General features: G+C 38.4%; 1 protein-coding gene across 3 annotated transcripts in view; it reads left to right on the top strand.

Moving 5' to 3' along the window:
- The window catches only part of LOC132402779 (echinoderm microtubule-associated protein-like 4), a 236,529-nt gene that overhangs the window by 189,065 nt on the left and 30,383 nt on the right, over positions 1–17,081 (top strand). For all 3 annotated transcript variants that reach the window (XM_059985765.1, XM_059985767.1, XM_059985766.1), the window contains 2 exons: positions 1,974–2,062; positions 15,446–15,543. In XM_059985765.1, the coding sequence (XP_059841748.1) occupies positions 1,974–2,062; positions 15,446–15,543 (187 nt within the window). The remainder of the gene's footprint in view (positions 1–1,973; positions 2,063–15,445; positions 15,544–17,081) is intronic.

The following is a 17,081-nucleotide window of genomic DNA, read 5'->3' as shown; positions in this document are numbered from 1 at the left end:
TGGATCTCTGTCACCATTTGTGAAATAGTGTGTTACTCTTTTTTGGCAATGGATGTAGTGTCAATCGTTAGACCAAGTCTCCTGTTACATATTTCCCAACCTTTGATCTGTTCATGTAGCTACATTATTTAACCAGTGCAGTTGAGTTTATGGTTAATTGTGACCTCCAGCCCACCTCTCCATGAGATATTATTGGTGAAGTTTTCAGCAATGGTGCTGCCATTGAACATCAAGGGAAAATGGTTAAACTTTCTGTTTGCTTGAAATGGGGTGGTGCAGATGTTATTTTCCATATTATCCCGAGCTGCACCAAGTTGAGCTAAATTGGGCACAGCTTGTTTCATTATCTAAGGAATTATGAATGGAAATGTTGTTCATTCATCAGCGAATGTTGCCATTTCTGACATGACATCTGGGAAGGCTGGTTTTAATGAAGTGTCCCATTCAAAGCCACTGGCATTAATTATTGATATACAGCCAATTGTGTTTGCTAAAAAGATATACATGTATGCTCTGTTCTAAATTATCTGATTGAACCTAACATGGTTATTATCAGTTGTGGGATGAGTTGCAGAAATTCACCTTAAATACACACAAGATTCAATACATTTTACAACAGTATAGTTTTCCTATTTCTATAAAAATTAAAATCTCCTATTAAATCCACATTGTCTTTGTTGCTTATGTGTGCAATCTCTGCATTTTAGGGCTTATTCAGACTTCTTGAAACGTTTTCTATTTTCTAAAAATTCTTCTCATAAAGCTCGCCATTGCTTGCTTTTCTTTTAATGTAATCCCTCTTATAGTTGAAATGGTGTCACCACTCAGATGACTCCTCATCCTCTCTCCCATTGTACTTGTAGTTCCTGGGTCCTGAATATTTTGCGGCTGCATTTCATTAACACTTTCATGTTAAATGCCACTTCTTTAATTTATTCCTTTAGAGACGCTGCATTTGTGGCGTTTAATTTTTTGATGTTTCCAAGGTGCCTAACTATTACTCTGCCTTTCTTCCTCTTTCTGTTAGAAATAGAACTTGTACTGTTAGCTCCTCTTAGCTCCTAATAGTCTCCAAACAAGAACCCTACTATTTAGGTCATCTCTCCACAGTAGTTTCAAACTGTTTCTTGGTGGCAGTGAGTAGGCAATGTATTATTTCACAATCACAACCCCTCATGCAAAAGTTGATTTATGAGTATTTGACGTGTTGAATCCCTTACAACCAATATGGTCTTCCACCTCTACTTCTGAACCCTATCACCACTCTCACTTCTCTACATAGAAGTGGTTCACACCAACTCCCTATTAATGCTGCATTTTTTAAAGTAGTGATCAAGGTCTGGGTAAACTGCCTGAATACTCTTTCCTCTCCTATGAGTTGGAGTGCCTTCAATTTTCACCTCAGTGCAGTAGTTTTGAGGTAGAAACTGCTACCACATAGATGTTTGCCCAGAGCAGTCTTGCAAACTATTGGGAAATGTTTCTAGGCATGCAGTTTTCAGGCACTACTTTTATTCTTTCTTTTTCAAATAAAGATTGCGAGTTTCACAATGAAAGCCAAGAAAAGCACTCAAATCTGTGACATTAATGCAGGCCATCTCACTGATTGCACTGAGAAAGTAAAAAATGTCAGAAATAGGCTTTCACAGCCCTATCCTATTTGGTGAATCACTCATTATAAAGCACTTTTGCCATTGTACTGAAATGTGCATTGAATGCTTAAAACAACTTATATTTACAATTAAAGTTACACTTTTTTCTACTCCTTTAGACTAAGCCTATATAATGCTAATGAACTTTAGCACAGTATCACTAAATCTAGGAGAAAATTGCATTAATAAGAAAATGCTTTCGAGAGTTACCAAATTGAAATAAAAACAAAACTCAAAAACTGAAAATAGATGTGATGATTGTAAGTGATCTACCTGGAGTAAAAACTTTTGTTTTTAACTCAGTTTTCTTTTGTGTGATAGGTGGTTTGTTCTAGATGCTGAGACAAAAGACCTAGTTTCAATACACACAGATGGAAATGAGCAACTATCAGTGATGCGGTATTCTCCAGGTAACTTGTTTTCATTCCAGTCATCGTAGAACATCATTAAAAGTGCATTGCTGCAAACACTGTGACAAATGTAATTTGTGATGAATCCAGTCCAGTCCTGATGCAGTCTTGACCTAAAGGATTGCCGCCACACATGCTGCATGACTTCCAGCATTTTGCTTTTGCAGTTTGTATATTGGTCAAAAGGCCCCAGTTGTAGCCCTTCTTTTCCAAGCATTATAGATGATCAGCTCTGATTTGGTTCTTGTAAATTTTCTTTTTAAAAATAACTCGTCTCAGCTCCTTATCTCAACTGACATGTCATTTACAGGTGAGTATTTGACCAGGTCTTAGCAGGTAGATAATTACAAAACAGGATCCTTTTTCAAGATGAAAGTAAAATTGACAGGCTCTGCCTTGCTTGAAATTCTTGCAATTTTTAAAAAAAAATATTGGAATGGTGAAAAAAACACTTGCAGGCCAAATTGAATTTTTTTTGGATGTTAACCAAGGTAGGATGGATTGTATGTATAAATGCGCTATTTTTAAAATAATCTCAATGGAATTTTACATATTTGTTCCCAATATTTAAGGTACAGTTGGCTTTGGCTTTCTTAAAGGTATAAATGGCTGTGTAACAGTGGGCCATACCTCACAGTCTGCTACTTTGTAACTTGTTTTGCTGTGTGGTTTGACAAACCCGTGTCACCCTTGCCAAACTCCAAGTGGAGCCTGGCAATGGCAGCTCACTGAACCCTGTGTTATGCAGATACCGTTGGCACTGGTGGAAGCTACGTAAATGTTCTTTGTACATATTGATGGCTTACTTTTGTTAGCAATTTCCCAAGTAAAATAGTAATATTTTTGGCCTGCAGCATTTTTAGTGGTGGTTTGAGGCCACATGTCACTCAGTCATCCACAAATGTTGCACCCAAGTAGGACGAGCAATACAGGAAACGTAACCCAAGGGTCGCTGGATAATTCTGAGCAAGAGAGAAAATGAAAAATTCAGACCCTGATACTAGAGCCGAACTTTATACATTAGTACTGAACATATCTCTTCACTGGTGAGAAAGGAGCTGCCAGAAAGTTGGTGATATCTGCAGCACACATATTGCTCCTTTGCAGTCATCCCTCACTACCCTGTCATCCTAGATGGAGTCAGAGACCCTGTTCATTTCTGAGCTACCATTACCGAATGGACTCCAGCCATACAGCATTTAAGTGGAGCCAGATATAATGCTGCTTCCAAGTGCCACAGGTCTTGGAAGCTGTCTTGCAACATACATTGAGTCTTTTTTGAATGCCAGTCAATAATTCAGTTTCCAGGATTACAGCATTGTTATAAATTCTAGCCTTTATAATGAAGTTTATAATTCCTGAGAACAACGTATGACAATTATATCTTCAAACAGGAAAAATTAAAAGTTAATCTAATTATATATTTTTGAAACAAGACACCTACTTAATAAATGAAGTCCCATATTACGAAATTCATAAGTTTCACATGCATATACACATTCTTTTCTACAAATAGCAGACCTAGCTTCTTTACTCTCTCCACCTTTAGTAATTGTTATTTCTTATCGGTGTTAGGTGCTTTTGATGCCATTTATCAGGATATTGTGGAAATATGGCAACCATATCAAATGTTTTTGTGTATTTTCTGCATTATAGACAAATCAATTTATGGATGTCTATATTTAATTACAGTCCTTAAAACCACTTAAAAACTTGGAACCATTCTGTAGGAAGAAACTTAATTTTGCTAATCTTTAATACGTGCTTGGCTAAGAACCAGTTGAAGTTATTCAACTGCAGGAGGCGGCTAAGTAGTGAACTTTGTTGGCTAGCCTCAGGGTAGTAATTAACTACCTTTTTGTTGCATCATGTCTAATCTTAGATGAAGCTGCTTCAATAGAATTTATTGACAATTTAATTCATTATAGCTTTTCAACAGAACATAGGTGCGCATGTTGCAGTGGGGCCTATCAGACTGCTTTATTCACTGGTGGAAAATGGGATTGGGGGCTTGTATCAGTTCAGCAACAGCACTGCAGCCTGTCAAATGTTCAGTCGAGATGAAGATCAGAACTGAAATCTGCTGGAAACAGATTTCAGTTTCTCCCACTGGAAACAGTGTTAAAAAGTTTCAAGATGAGTTGATGGTTTTTGGTTGATTTGGTGTATGCTTACAAACATTTGTTTTCTTTAAGACTAGGTGTAACTTTCTTGAGACATTTTTGAAAAAAGATGTTTCTTAATGCAACTGTACTAATTTAATATTTTTATGTGCATTACCAATGATTTGTTACAACACTAGGGAGTGTTAAATTTAGAATGGTAAATTTTCAGTGATAAACTTGTACTATGTCTGAGCATTGTGAATTTTATTTGTCTGTTGGTCACGTCCCAGCAATCTGCGATTTGTATGTTAATGCTTTAAATGATAATGTAAATTTTTTTTAATTACCATTTTGTTAATCAGTGGAAAATTTGTGTGAAAGATTTTCCTTTGGTGACCAGTATCTAAAGTGGCTGCTGATAATGTGTGTCTTCTCTGGCCATGTGTATGACTTGACAGCCTATACCTGGCCTATACAATTGAAATGCAAATTTCTTTCTGTACCTAAAAGACAGCAGGAAGTCAAAGGCTTCCTATCAGAGTTGGTAATGATTCCGGGTATTAAGTTATTGCCCTTTTAATTTAAGCAGTACAAGCTTAACAGACGCAGGGACTTGATGAGCTCGATCCTCAAGATTGAATAGGAAAGAGAAAGATTGAATAGGAGAATGAGGAAAGATTTGATAGACGTTTATAAAATTGATGGGTATGGATAGGGTAAATGCAAGCAGGCTTTTTCCACTTTTCTAGATCTAGAGGTCATAGTTTTTAAAATGAAAGGTGAAATATTTAAGGCAATAGCTCCCAAAGTGGGTGACATTGCCTCCCTGGGGATGATAGGAGTTTCTAAGGGGGCAATAAAGATAAAGTGGGCAAGGGGAGCAGCTGAGAGATTACAGGCTTAATGATTACTTACTATAAGCATTTGATCGTCAGTGTCTCATAAGTGATTACAATGATCATGTAATTACTTCATCTGTAGCTAATCCACTGTTCTGTTGGCCAATTGCTTGAAGCACATTAAAATTGTTGAAAGAGCAATGTGATACTTCTGTATCTGGCATGTCATGAGAAATCTGGACTGAAGAAGTTGTCTATGATTATTGTCATTCACTACTGTAGCACAGTGCTAGCTACTATGATGCTCTTAATCACGCAGTAACACAGTTACTCAGTGTCATTCAATGGAGTAAAGTTCAGAATTTTCCCTTTTAAATGGTCTTGACTTCATTCCTCTAACCCATGGCCCAACCAATATATCGCTGCCCCACTTTATGTACCTTCAGGCAGAGTGTCAGGTTTTGCCTGAGCTATGATGATGTTAAACTTTCCCCTTTACTGATCACAGCGTTGGAGGTTGGACTTGGGCAGTAGGCAATTAATTGTGGTTGTTACTCTAACAAAACTGGCAAAAGCAGAACAAAGAAATGCAGACAGTATAGTTGGAGTATCTGAAATATGGATTTATACCAGCACAAAGCAACGAACAGTACCCAATGTGTTTGTTTTGTAAGATTTTTTTCAAATGAGGCAATGAAATCATCTAGAATCCTTGAACATTTGAAGAGAATACACTCTGATATAAAGCAAGCAAGAACTTGGCTTATCTTCGGAAATGGAAAACACTTCAAAAGATGTTTGCTTGTACTTCTGAACAAAATAGTGATGGTTTGCATGCTTGATACAACACTTGATTGCTCATTGCTAAATAGGGAAAGCCCCATTTGTTTGGAGAAAAACTGACGCTTCCAGCAGTAAGAGAGTCTGAGTGTGGTTTTGCAAAAGTCACCAGAGCAAATAATTAAAGCAATTCCACTCAACGACAACTCTGTTCAAAGATGCATAGATGAGATGTCTGAGAATGTGGAAGACACGTGGTACAACATACTTGGGACAGTAGAATTTGCTGTGCAGTTGGATGAGTCAACTTTGCCAGGCAGCGAATCTTTGCTTCTTGGTTATGCCCATTTCATAAAATATTAAAGCATGGTTTAAGACTTGTTATTTGCTTGGGAACTAGAAACAGATACAGAGGGGGTATCAATATCTTGGGTTGTTGAGTAATTTTTCAAAGAGTATGATATTCCACTCATCAATGTTCTTGCTTGTGCAAAAGATGGGGCATCTTCAATGACAGGATGCCACTGTAGGGTTATTATTTTCTTTAAAAAAGCTGTACCGAACATACTTACCACTCACTGTGGAATTCAGAGGCAACATCTGGCTGCAAAAAATCCTAGGTGTTCAGCTACACAAATCATTAAATACTATTATCACAGTCCCATCAAGTCCCGTGGTCTCAATTCCCAAATATTACAAGTGTTTTGTATTAAGAATGGTGAACAGTTTGAATGCACTGAAGTCAGATGGCTCTCAAAAGGAAAATACCTGAGATGCTTTTATGTGCTTTTTGAAACAGTGATAAAGATCTTTGAAGATTCAGATGCTCTATTCAGTAATCAACTCAAGAATACTAGGCATGACATTGCTTATTTGTCAGAATTATTTGTAAAGCTTAATGAATCAATCTTCAATTTTAAGGAAATTATGTGATTCTTATTAAGTCAGTTCAGTCATCTCCACTTTCCGTCCAAGTTAACCCCTTTTAAGTACACCATTGCCCATCGCAACCTTTTCTAATTCCTGATCCCCTCTGAGTTGGAAGAAGAAGAAAGAATACCAGATGATGATCTTCAAATATACTGTGCCCATCTTGGTGCACTGCAGAAAGCAATGTCAGAGAGATTTCAGGACCTTTTCTTGATCCAAATTCCAGATTGGGTAATAAGTCCATTCCTGAACACTATTGTAATGAGGAATGAAAGAGAAAAATGGGGAAAGAACTGATCTCACTACAAAATGACTGAGCTGAAGTCGAGGTTCAAAAAAATCATATCAAGAAAGGTCACAGAAAGAAATCTCTGAAAGCCGTCCTTTTAGCCTACCATGGGAATTCTCCGGGGTTATTTTGGTAGCAGTATACTTTCCACCTCAGGCCAATGTCAACCAGGCTTTAGATGATCTGAGCAATGGGATCAACATGCATGAAACATCACACCCTAATGCCTTTCAGATTCAGATTCACTGTCATTTTCAGAGATCTTAACAAGGGCAGTCTGAAAAAAATCACTAAGCAGTTACCATCAACAGATCACTTGCAATACCAGAGGAAGCAACACACTGGACCATTATTACACCGCCATCAAGAATGGTTACCGTGCTATTCCACACCTTCACTTTGGGAAGTCTGATCACCTGGCTGTACTTCTACTCTCAGAGTATAGGCAGAGACTGAAGACTGAAGCACCAGTCATGAGGACCAAGAAGGTATGGACAAGGGAAGCACAGGACCACTTACAGGACTGCTTTGAACCGGTGGACTGGACTGAATTCAGGGATTCATCTTCGAACCTGGATGAGTATGCTGCAGTGGTTACCGACTTCATTAAAACCTGTGTGGATGAGTGTGTGCCTACAAAGACTTGCTGTACATTCCCAAACCAAAAGTCGTGGATGAACCAGGAGGTACATCATCTGCTGAAGGCTAGATCTGTGACATTCAAGGCTGGTGACCCAGGCCTGTACCAGAAAACCAGATATCATTTGCAGAGGGTTGTTTCAAGGGTGAAGAGACAATTTCGAATGAGGTTGGAGGCAACATCAGATGCACGGCAACTCTGGCAGCGTCTGCAAGACATTACTTTCTGCACAGTGAAACCCAATAACATGAATGGCAGCGATGCTTCACTACCGGATGTACTCAATGCTTTCGATGCACACTTTGAAACGGAGAATATAACTACAGCTGTGAAGATCCCTGCTGCACCTGATGACCCTGTGATCTCCATCAGAGGCCGATGTTAGGCTGTCTTTAAAGAGAGTGAACCCTCGCATGGTGGAAGGTCCAGATGGAGTTCCTGGTAAGGCTCTGTGAAAACCTGTGCCAACAACTAGCGGGAGCATTCAAGGACATTTTCAACCTCTCACTGCTACGGGCAGAAGTTCCCACTTGTTTCAAAAAGGCAACAATTATACCAGTGCCTAAGAAGAATAATATGAGCTGCCTAAATGACAATCGCCCAGTAGCACTCACATCTACAGTGATGAAATGCTTTGAGAGGTTGGGTATGACTAGACTGAACTCCTGCCTCAGCAAGGACCTGGACCCATTGCATTTTGCCTATCACCACAATAGGTCAATGACAGACGCAATCTGAATGGCTTTCCACACGGCTTTAGACCACCTGGACAACACAAACACCTATGTCAGGATGCTGTTTAATATCATCATTCCCACAATCCTGATTGAGAAGTTGCAGAACCTGGGCTTCTGTACCTCCCTCTGCAAATGGATCCGCGACTTCCTAACCAGAAGACCACAATCTGCGGATTGGTGATAACCAATCCTCCTCACTGACAATCAACACTGGCGCACCTCAGGGGTGTGTGCCTAGCCCACTGCTCTACTTTCTGTATACACATGACTGTGTGGCTAGGCACAGTTCAAATACCATCTATAAATTTGATGACCATAAAACCATTGTTGGTAGAATCTCAGGTGGTGACGAGAGGGCGTACAGGAGTGAGATATGCCAACTAGTGGAGTGGTGTCACAGCAACAACATGGCATTCAACGTCAGTAAGACAAAAGAGCTGATTGTGGACTTCAGGAAGGGTAAGACTAAGGAACACTTACCAATCCTCATAGAGGGATCAGAAGTGGAGAGTGAGCCATTTCAAGTTCCTGGGTGTCAAGATCTCAGAGGATCTAACCTGGTCCCAACATATAGATATAGTTATAAAGAGGGAAAGTCAGCAGCAGCTATACTTCATTAGGAGTTTGAAGAGATTTGGCACATCAGATTCAGATTCAGTTTATTGTCATTTAGAAACCACAAATGCAATGCAGTTAAAAGAATGAGACAACGTTTCTCCAGAATGATATCACAAGAACACATGACAAAACAGACTACACCAGAAAATCCACATAACGTTTGGCAATCCCCAATCCAGCATCCGGAGAGGATGCTGAGTATTAATACCGCGCTACCGTCTTAGCGTGTTTCCCGGAAAGGAGCTCCAATCCCACTAAACAAACAAATCAAAAAACTAAAGCTACAAGACGTGCACAAAACCACATATTTACAACATATAGTTACAACAGTGCAAACAATAGCATAATTGATAAAAAAACAGACCATGGGTACAGTAAAAATAGTCCAAAGATGTTAAAAGACTATAAGTTCGAAAGAAACCACCACACAGTTTTCACAAGTCCTCAGGGTCCCGATTGACTCGTCATCCCACACAGGCGGCAGAAGGGAATACCCCCGCTATGGACTTACACGGGCGCCGCCCGACTCAACCTCGCAGACACAGCACACAATACATTCAAAAACTTCTATAGATGTATCATGGAGAGCATTCTGACAGACTATATCACTGTCTGGTATTGGGGTGGAGAGCTACTGCACAGGACTGAAAAAAGCTGCAGAGGGTTGTAAATCTAGTCAGCTCCTTCTTGGGTACTAGCCTACAAAGTACCCAGGACATCTTAAGGGAGTGGTGTCTCAGAAAGGCAACGTATAGTATTAAGGACCTCCAGCACCCAGGGCATGCCCTTTTCTCATTGTTACCATCAGGTAGGAGGTACAGAAGCTGACGGCACACACTCAGCGATTCAGGAACAGCTTCTTCTCCTCTGCCATCCGATTCCTAAATGGACATTGAACCCTTGGACACTACTGCACTTTTTAAAAAATATATGGTATTTCTGATTTTTGCATGCTTTTTAATCTATTCAATATATGTACTGTATACTATTATTGATTGATTTTTTTAAATTGTTATTTTTATTTTATTAATTATTTTTTCTCTTCTATATTATGTATTGCATTGAACTGCTGCTGCTGAGTTAACAAATTTCACATCACATGCTGGTGATAGAAATTCTGATTCTGAAAGCTGAACTCACCCAACTTCTTTCAAAGCAATGAAAGCAACTGCAAATTACTGGGTATGGGGATCTGAGACTCCTGAGTGACATTCAGCCTAATGTTAAGAAGCTGATATCACTGCATCGAGCCCATCCATCTCATTGAGTGGTGAAACAGCAATTAAGTAGAGAATACTTGGACAACTAATGTACACTGCAAAATTGTTGATGAAAACTGTTTTACTGTAATTAAAGAAATAATTTTATTTGTAACTTTAAATCGACCTGAATTTTTTGCCATTTCTTGTCATTGCTTTGAATTTACAGTTCCTATTTTCTTTCACTGCATTGTAAATCAAAATTCTTTATCATTTTTATGTAATGTCTGGAAAAGAACAGGGGAGTTCTGGAGATGTGGTCTGGGAGCTAAGAGGCCATTAACCCAAAAGAAATTGGAAACCACTGGTTTAAGGGAAAATTAAAGGGGAGCTTCTTCAACCAGGGGGTGATATGTTCATGATGTGTGGAACAAGCTGCTAGTGGAGGTGGTGGATGCAGATTTAATTGCAATATTTAAGAAAATTTGGATATGCCCATGGATGGGCATGATATGGAGGGCCATGGTCAAGGTATGAGTTGATGGGACTAGGCAGAATACCAGTTTTGCATGGGTTAGAAGAGCCAAACTGTCTGTTTCTGTGCTGTAGTGCTCTATGATTTTAGTTCGGACAAACACAAAAACTCATGTGGATAGAAGTGATTCTGAGGACTTATCAGAATACGTTTTTCCTTGTCTTTCTATTCTAAGATCCTGAGAATCCTTAGAACAGATACCAATGTAACCCAAAGTCATCTGGTGACTTTTTTCAAAATAAACATTTTGTTAAAGACATTCCCTTCAGCAATTGATTGTATGAAAATCTCTATGAAATAGTTTATCAAAAATAAAGACCATTTTACAGCATTCCTGTTCAAATAGACTAGAACTCAAACAGTTAAGTGAATATAGTTTATTTTCCTGAATTAAAAAAATATTCTAGAGCAAAATCAAGTAGCAACAGGAAATCTAGAATAAGCGCTGGGAATAATTAATTTTCAAACTGTATCGGGGGGGGGGGGGGAATCTTGCATTCTAGAGAGTCTGTAAAAGTGTGACATTCCAGCTTAATTTTCTTTTGTTCACAACTGTCAGTGCTGGCTTATGTTTGGGGTGGAAAGTGAGAGTGGTTACCCTTTCACATCTGCTCTGTTTTCCACTGTCATTTCCAGTGTTCAGAACCTCCTGCTCACTTTGCATTGTTACTTTATCTTTATGCAAAGCGACACTAAAGCTGCAACTCTTATTACAACCCCTGCTCCTTATTCTGTCTGTTAGCTTTGGTCATGGTTTGCTGGGAGACGATCAGCAGTTCAGTGAGAGGACCTGGCAGGTCATGAATCCTGAGCACCAGTTCCATCTGATTGCTGGAGGGGGAAAAGATTAATTTTAGCAACCGGATCATTAGAATTCTGGATCTGTGTAGCCAGTTACCTGGTTTCCCAAAGTTTAAAGTACTCTACTAATACAACTAGCTTGTTCAGTAACTATGATTATCAGAACTTCCTTGTAATTTGTTTTCAAACTATTTTCAGGTTTTCTGTACTATAAATTCATATGGACAAGACAAGTTTTTTTTTGCCTACCACCTCTATTGCCATCTAACAGAGAATTTGGTGTTGTGGTGTTCAAAATTCTTTATCATTTTTATGTATTGTCTGGAAAAGGAGAGGGGAGTTCTGGGGATGTTGTCTGGGAGCTAAGAGGACAGTAACCCAAAACAGTTTGGAAACCAGTGGTTTAAGGGGAACTGATTCTTAGTCTTGAACTTCTTTAACTTGAGGAACAGAAAACAACTGTGCTTGGAAGTAGGTACAAAGGAGATGTCAAGGCTGAGTTTTTTTTACACAGAGAATGGTGAGTGCATGGAATGGGCTGCCGGCGACAGTGGTGGAGGCGGATACAATAGGGTCTTTTAAGAGACTCCTGGGCAGGTACATGGAGCTTAGAAAAATAGGGGTCTATGGGTAACCCTAGGTACTTTCTAAGGGAGGGACATGCTCGGCACAGCTTTGTGGGCTGAAGGGTCTCCATTGTGCTGTAGGTTTTCTCTGTTTCTGGAATGGAAATGCTCAGCAAGTCAGGCAGCATTACTGAAAAGGGAGATGACATTCTTTAGAAAGCCTGGTAGTATTTACAACAGGTTTTATTTGGAGACTCTGCTATATTGTACTTTGATCTGTCTTGTGCGACTTTTCTGTTAATAATGTACTTCTTGCTCATCTTTGAAAGGCATCTTACTCAGAGGTTGTCAGAATTGATCTCCTCATATTTCATAGCCATCCATATCCTTTTAATTTGACAGTAATTTATTCATTTCTGTTGCTATTTTGTTCTCTGAACCATCCAAATCTCCACATTTGTGGTTGAGCTGATCATGTTCGGTTTCAAGCAGCTCAGTTGTTTACTCCTAACTATTTTGTTGCAAGTAATAGATGTTCCAAAAAATTAAAAGATGTGGCAAACATTAAGAAATTTTCAGCTACCTTTTGGGACCCATTTTGTTCATCTTCCTGGAGCTATCACACATTGCATCATGGATTATTACGCTCTCACACTCTCCAATCTACAGTGCAAGCTATTTGCAAATTCTTTTACATGCGTTCCATCTGTGGATCATTTCAGCTTAATCTCCAGTGACCACACCACAGCTTGATGTTCTTCCAGCATCTTTCTTACAACTGGAACAAAGGGCTTCAGATCTCCAAGCTGTTTACCCAGGAGGCATCCTGGTCTTTAATTAGCAATGCCTTTTATTAATGAGACAATTGCTCCTGCTCACTTATGGTCTATAGATACTGAAGTGCACTCACACTGGCTACTTTTCCAATTGTTTCTGGCTGGTTACCGTGAATTGCTGCTTGAGCTTGATAGATCATTAACAACTGTGAATTTTGTGAAGACTTGCCAGAGTTGAAGAGCTTTCCTTTATTTGGACTGTACTGAGAGGAGTAAAAAGGGTTGCAAACAATTTTCTAAAGAGATTAGTACACATGTTGCTCCAGAAGGAGATTTGGATGATGACAGCTAGGAATTTACATTTGCTTGTCAATACTATGAAACTAACAGTTCCTTCTGGTGTCCATATGTGTACCAGCAAACTTGCTAAAGTTTATTTATTGATAACGCCTTTTAACCTCCATCCATGTGCATTCCTTTCATTTAGTTTCTCATTGCAAATGTGTAAGAAAAATCTTCCTCGAACTTGGATGTTTTTACTTCCAGATTTGTTTTCTGTCAGAACTTTTCAGTCTGCTTGGCTGTGCATTTTAAGGACAACACTTCCTGAGCACCGTATACTTCTCACAAAATGTCTGACTGCAAATCCCAGTAAAAGCGATGAATCTATCAAATCCAAGTTATTTTTTGTCATATGGGTGCAACGAAAAACTTATTTGTAGTAGCATCACAGGCATATTGTATCATATAAGCAGCATTCACAAGAGAAAAAATTAAGCAGTTTTTACAAGAAAGAAAACAATATGAACAAATGAAAAGGGTGTATATTAATACAAAGAGATCCAAGTTGTCTTAGTGTTACTAAATTCTAGTGATTAGTGTTTTGCTGGTTGGTTCAAAGACCAAATGGTTGAAGTGAAGTAGTTGTTTGTGAATCTGGTGGCATGGGACTTCAGACCTGTATCTCCTGGCTGCTGGTATCTGCAAGAAGATGGCATGGCCCAGATGGTGGGATCTTTGTTGATGAATGTTGTCTTCTTGAAACAGTGCCTCCTATTATTAAATGCTTAGTAAGCAGCTTATGCTACAGAGTTCGCCGATGCTCTGAGTTCCTTCAAGGTCAAGAACATATGCTATTTCCATGCCACAACCTTATTATCAGACCATTCTTTCTGAGATTTAATGCAATGAATGTATAATTTTTTTAAAATGTTTTCTGATTGGCATATGCTCTGTCATTCCTTTTCATAAGATAATTGGATATCTCAGATTTTGGGAAAATTGTGTTTTAGCAGTTCTGTTAGCTACTTTATGATCTATTTGTTTTTAAAAAAAAAATAGTGCAAACCATTCCAGTCGTCAATTCATTGTCGGAAGTAAGCATGATAAGAGGTGAATCCGTTTAGAAATTACCCTGGTTACATTATGTTTCTGGATGCAAAAACCCTTTTCAGGTGAAAACTGTGATGGTAAATATAGCCTCACAAATTTCAGGGATTTAATTTTCTTATGAGGAGAAATAGCTGACAGGGTATTCCAGTTTGAAGGTTGGTCACAGCTGCTTGTACTCTGCACTAATTGCAATAAGAATCGACCTTTTACAACCTTATGGATGTTAGTAAACTAGTCACACATTTAAACATAGAGTTAGGCAGATAAAAATGGAAATGACAGAAGTGTTTAATGTGAGTACACTCCTGAAATGGATGGATAAATCTTACTCTTTTATTCTTACACAAGATACCTGAGGATTTGTATTAAATATCCACAAAAACAATCTTTCGGGGACTTTTACCTGTCTATCCCAGAGAGGTCGTCCTCTTCTACTAACCCTGTTACAGCTTCATGAAACCAAATGCTTTGTGTGAAATTCTGAGTAACATTTAAAGATAATGCAGACCTTTAGTTTCTCCAGAGACATTGCATTCTTGCCTACACCCCCATCCACTCCAATATTCTCATCTCACGTCCATCTAATATCTGAAGTTTAGTGAGCATCTTCAAATGAAGTTAACCTGATGTGGGTAATTCCTCTTAAAAGGCAGGCATGAATTGTCACAACTCTGTTGTGTTTGCCCATAGATAATGCAAACTTTCAGCTACTCCAGAAACATTGCATTTTTGTCTACACCCCCATCCATCCCAATATCCTCTTTGGATATCCCATCTCATCTCATATCCATCTGATGACATTAGTGAGCATCTTCAAATGAAGTTAACCTCTGAAATTATACCTAGGTCATCTTCCTTGACGAAGGCAGGCATGAATTGTCCCAAGTCAGTGGTGTTCAGCCCTGGTTGAATAATTAATTTTTCTGTTGCATATGTAGGATCAATTACATTTTACTTGTTAATATCAAAGCGATGTTGCAGACTTTAAAAAAACTTTTCTTTTGAATTGTATTGTTGCAAGCTAGAATGTCCAGAATGATATAAGGAAAATGTTTCCTTTATTTTTTTATATTCCTACTGACTGCTGTTTGGCTTTCCTAGAAAATTTGATACATTGAGAATGCATATTTATCATTTGTTAATGGATGTATAATTAAATGTTATTTTTCTTTACAGATGGTAATTACTTGGCAGTTGGGTCGCATGACAATTTTGTTTACATTTACACGGTAGCAGAAAATGGCAGAAAATACAGCAGGCAAGGAAAATGTACTGTAAGTGACTAAATTATTTAATCTACAAGAATGTTATTGACTTCCAGTTGATTTGTACACATTCAAAAGTATGCTCTGTCAATACCCCGATCTTTAATCTGCTTTAATTTCATATCCACATCATTTCTCCAGATGACTGCTTGATACAAGATGCCAAATACAACCTTTAGTTTTGAGAGTTGAGAAAATGAATGCCTATCTTCCAAGCCTGTGTGTTATTACAGTTGTTAAACACAATAGCTTAGATTATACTGTTCTTTAGGTAGCATATCCATGAAAACAGGCATCTAACAGCATTGTGCAGGCCAGCATAATCCTTATTTAGCACCCTGCATAGTGCAGTGAGGAAGTATGTAAGATGCTGGCAATCTGGCACTCGTGCACCTGAAGAGTTCCAAGGCAGAGTTCAGCTATGCTGCGTGAAAGGGGTCACTAACCTGGATGGAAAAAGATAAATGGTCTATATTTTTCATTGCTTTAAATCAAGAAAACATTAATATTATTTATATTGGATGATATTGCTTTAAGGAAATTAATTATTTAATTTTCAACTACTTCTAATATCTCCTGCTAACGAGTATACTTGCGAACTTGCCTGTAACACTGATCTTCCTCGCAGTCATCTCCTGTTCTGCTTCATTTCACCTTGGAGTGCTGTCCTCATACCTCTCTGGTGTGTGGGAACATCTCTATGCATCTCCACTTCATCCTTTAGGATACTTGTAATCCATATTATGAATTTGGGATTGATTCACCTCCCAGCTGAATTTCCCTACTAACATTCGGACATGTGCACCTTTTCAGCATCAACTAAATGCTGTGTGACATCTATAAGACTTATTGTTTGTACTTTGGAAGACTTACAACTATCAAATCAAAGTCAAAAGTTAGGTCAAGCTAACAAAAGCATAAAAATTCCAAAGATATTTCTGCATAGACATTATGGAAATCTTCAGTCACATGTGATTTTTGTTATCCTTCCACATTGTATGATGATAATGTTGACTTCGCAAATTCCAAAACTGGTTTTACCGAAAGGTAAAATATTGACTGTAGTAATATAGTACAATGCATTGTGTTGTGGTATTATTTGACTTTGTATGGTTATTGTGATACAAATGAAATATGATGGAGTAATAATTGAAAATTGCTTTTGATTGTTTTGTCAGTGGAGAGAAACTGGCATCAATACAACTGAATTATAGCCTGCCGAGTGTATATACAGACATGCAAAGTTGCGCAACTATCCAGAGCCAAGCTGCATATTTCAGATGTCCGAACACCAGCAGAGAGTAGAAGCAATTAAACATGAAATAACATGCAGAATAGGGCATGTGGCTATGTTGCACAGCTATTGTGAGCATCTGAAAATGAATTGTACACGGAGGAGGTTTGTGATGTGGATTGGAAAATCATTTCTATAAGCGGTATCCAATGAAGAGGACAGCATAATGTATGATGTGGTCAAGATAAGCTGTGCAGGAGCAGTCACGTCCTATACTACTTAAAGTGATACCAACCAATATTATTATGTTACA

The sequence above is a fragment of the Hypanus sabinus genome, chromosome 12 (assembly GCF_030144855.1).
Source record: "Hypanus sabinus isolate sHypSab1 chromosome 12, sHypSab1.hap1, whole genome shotgun sequence".
In the NCBI taxonomy this organism is placed as follows: domain Eukaryota; kingdom Metazoa; phylum Chordata; class Chondrichthyes; order Myliobatiformes; family Dasyatidae; genus Hypanus; species Hypanus sabinus.
Note: the sequence above shows the minus strand (reverse complement) of the source record. Positions and strands in the feature narration are given on the sequence as shown.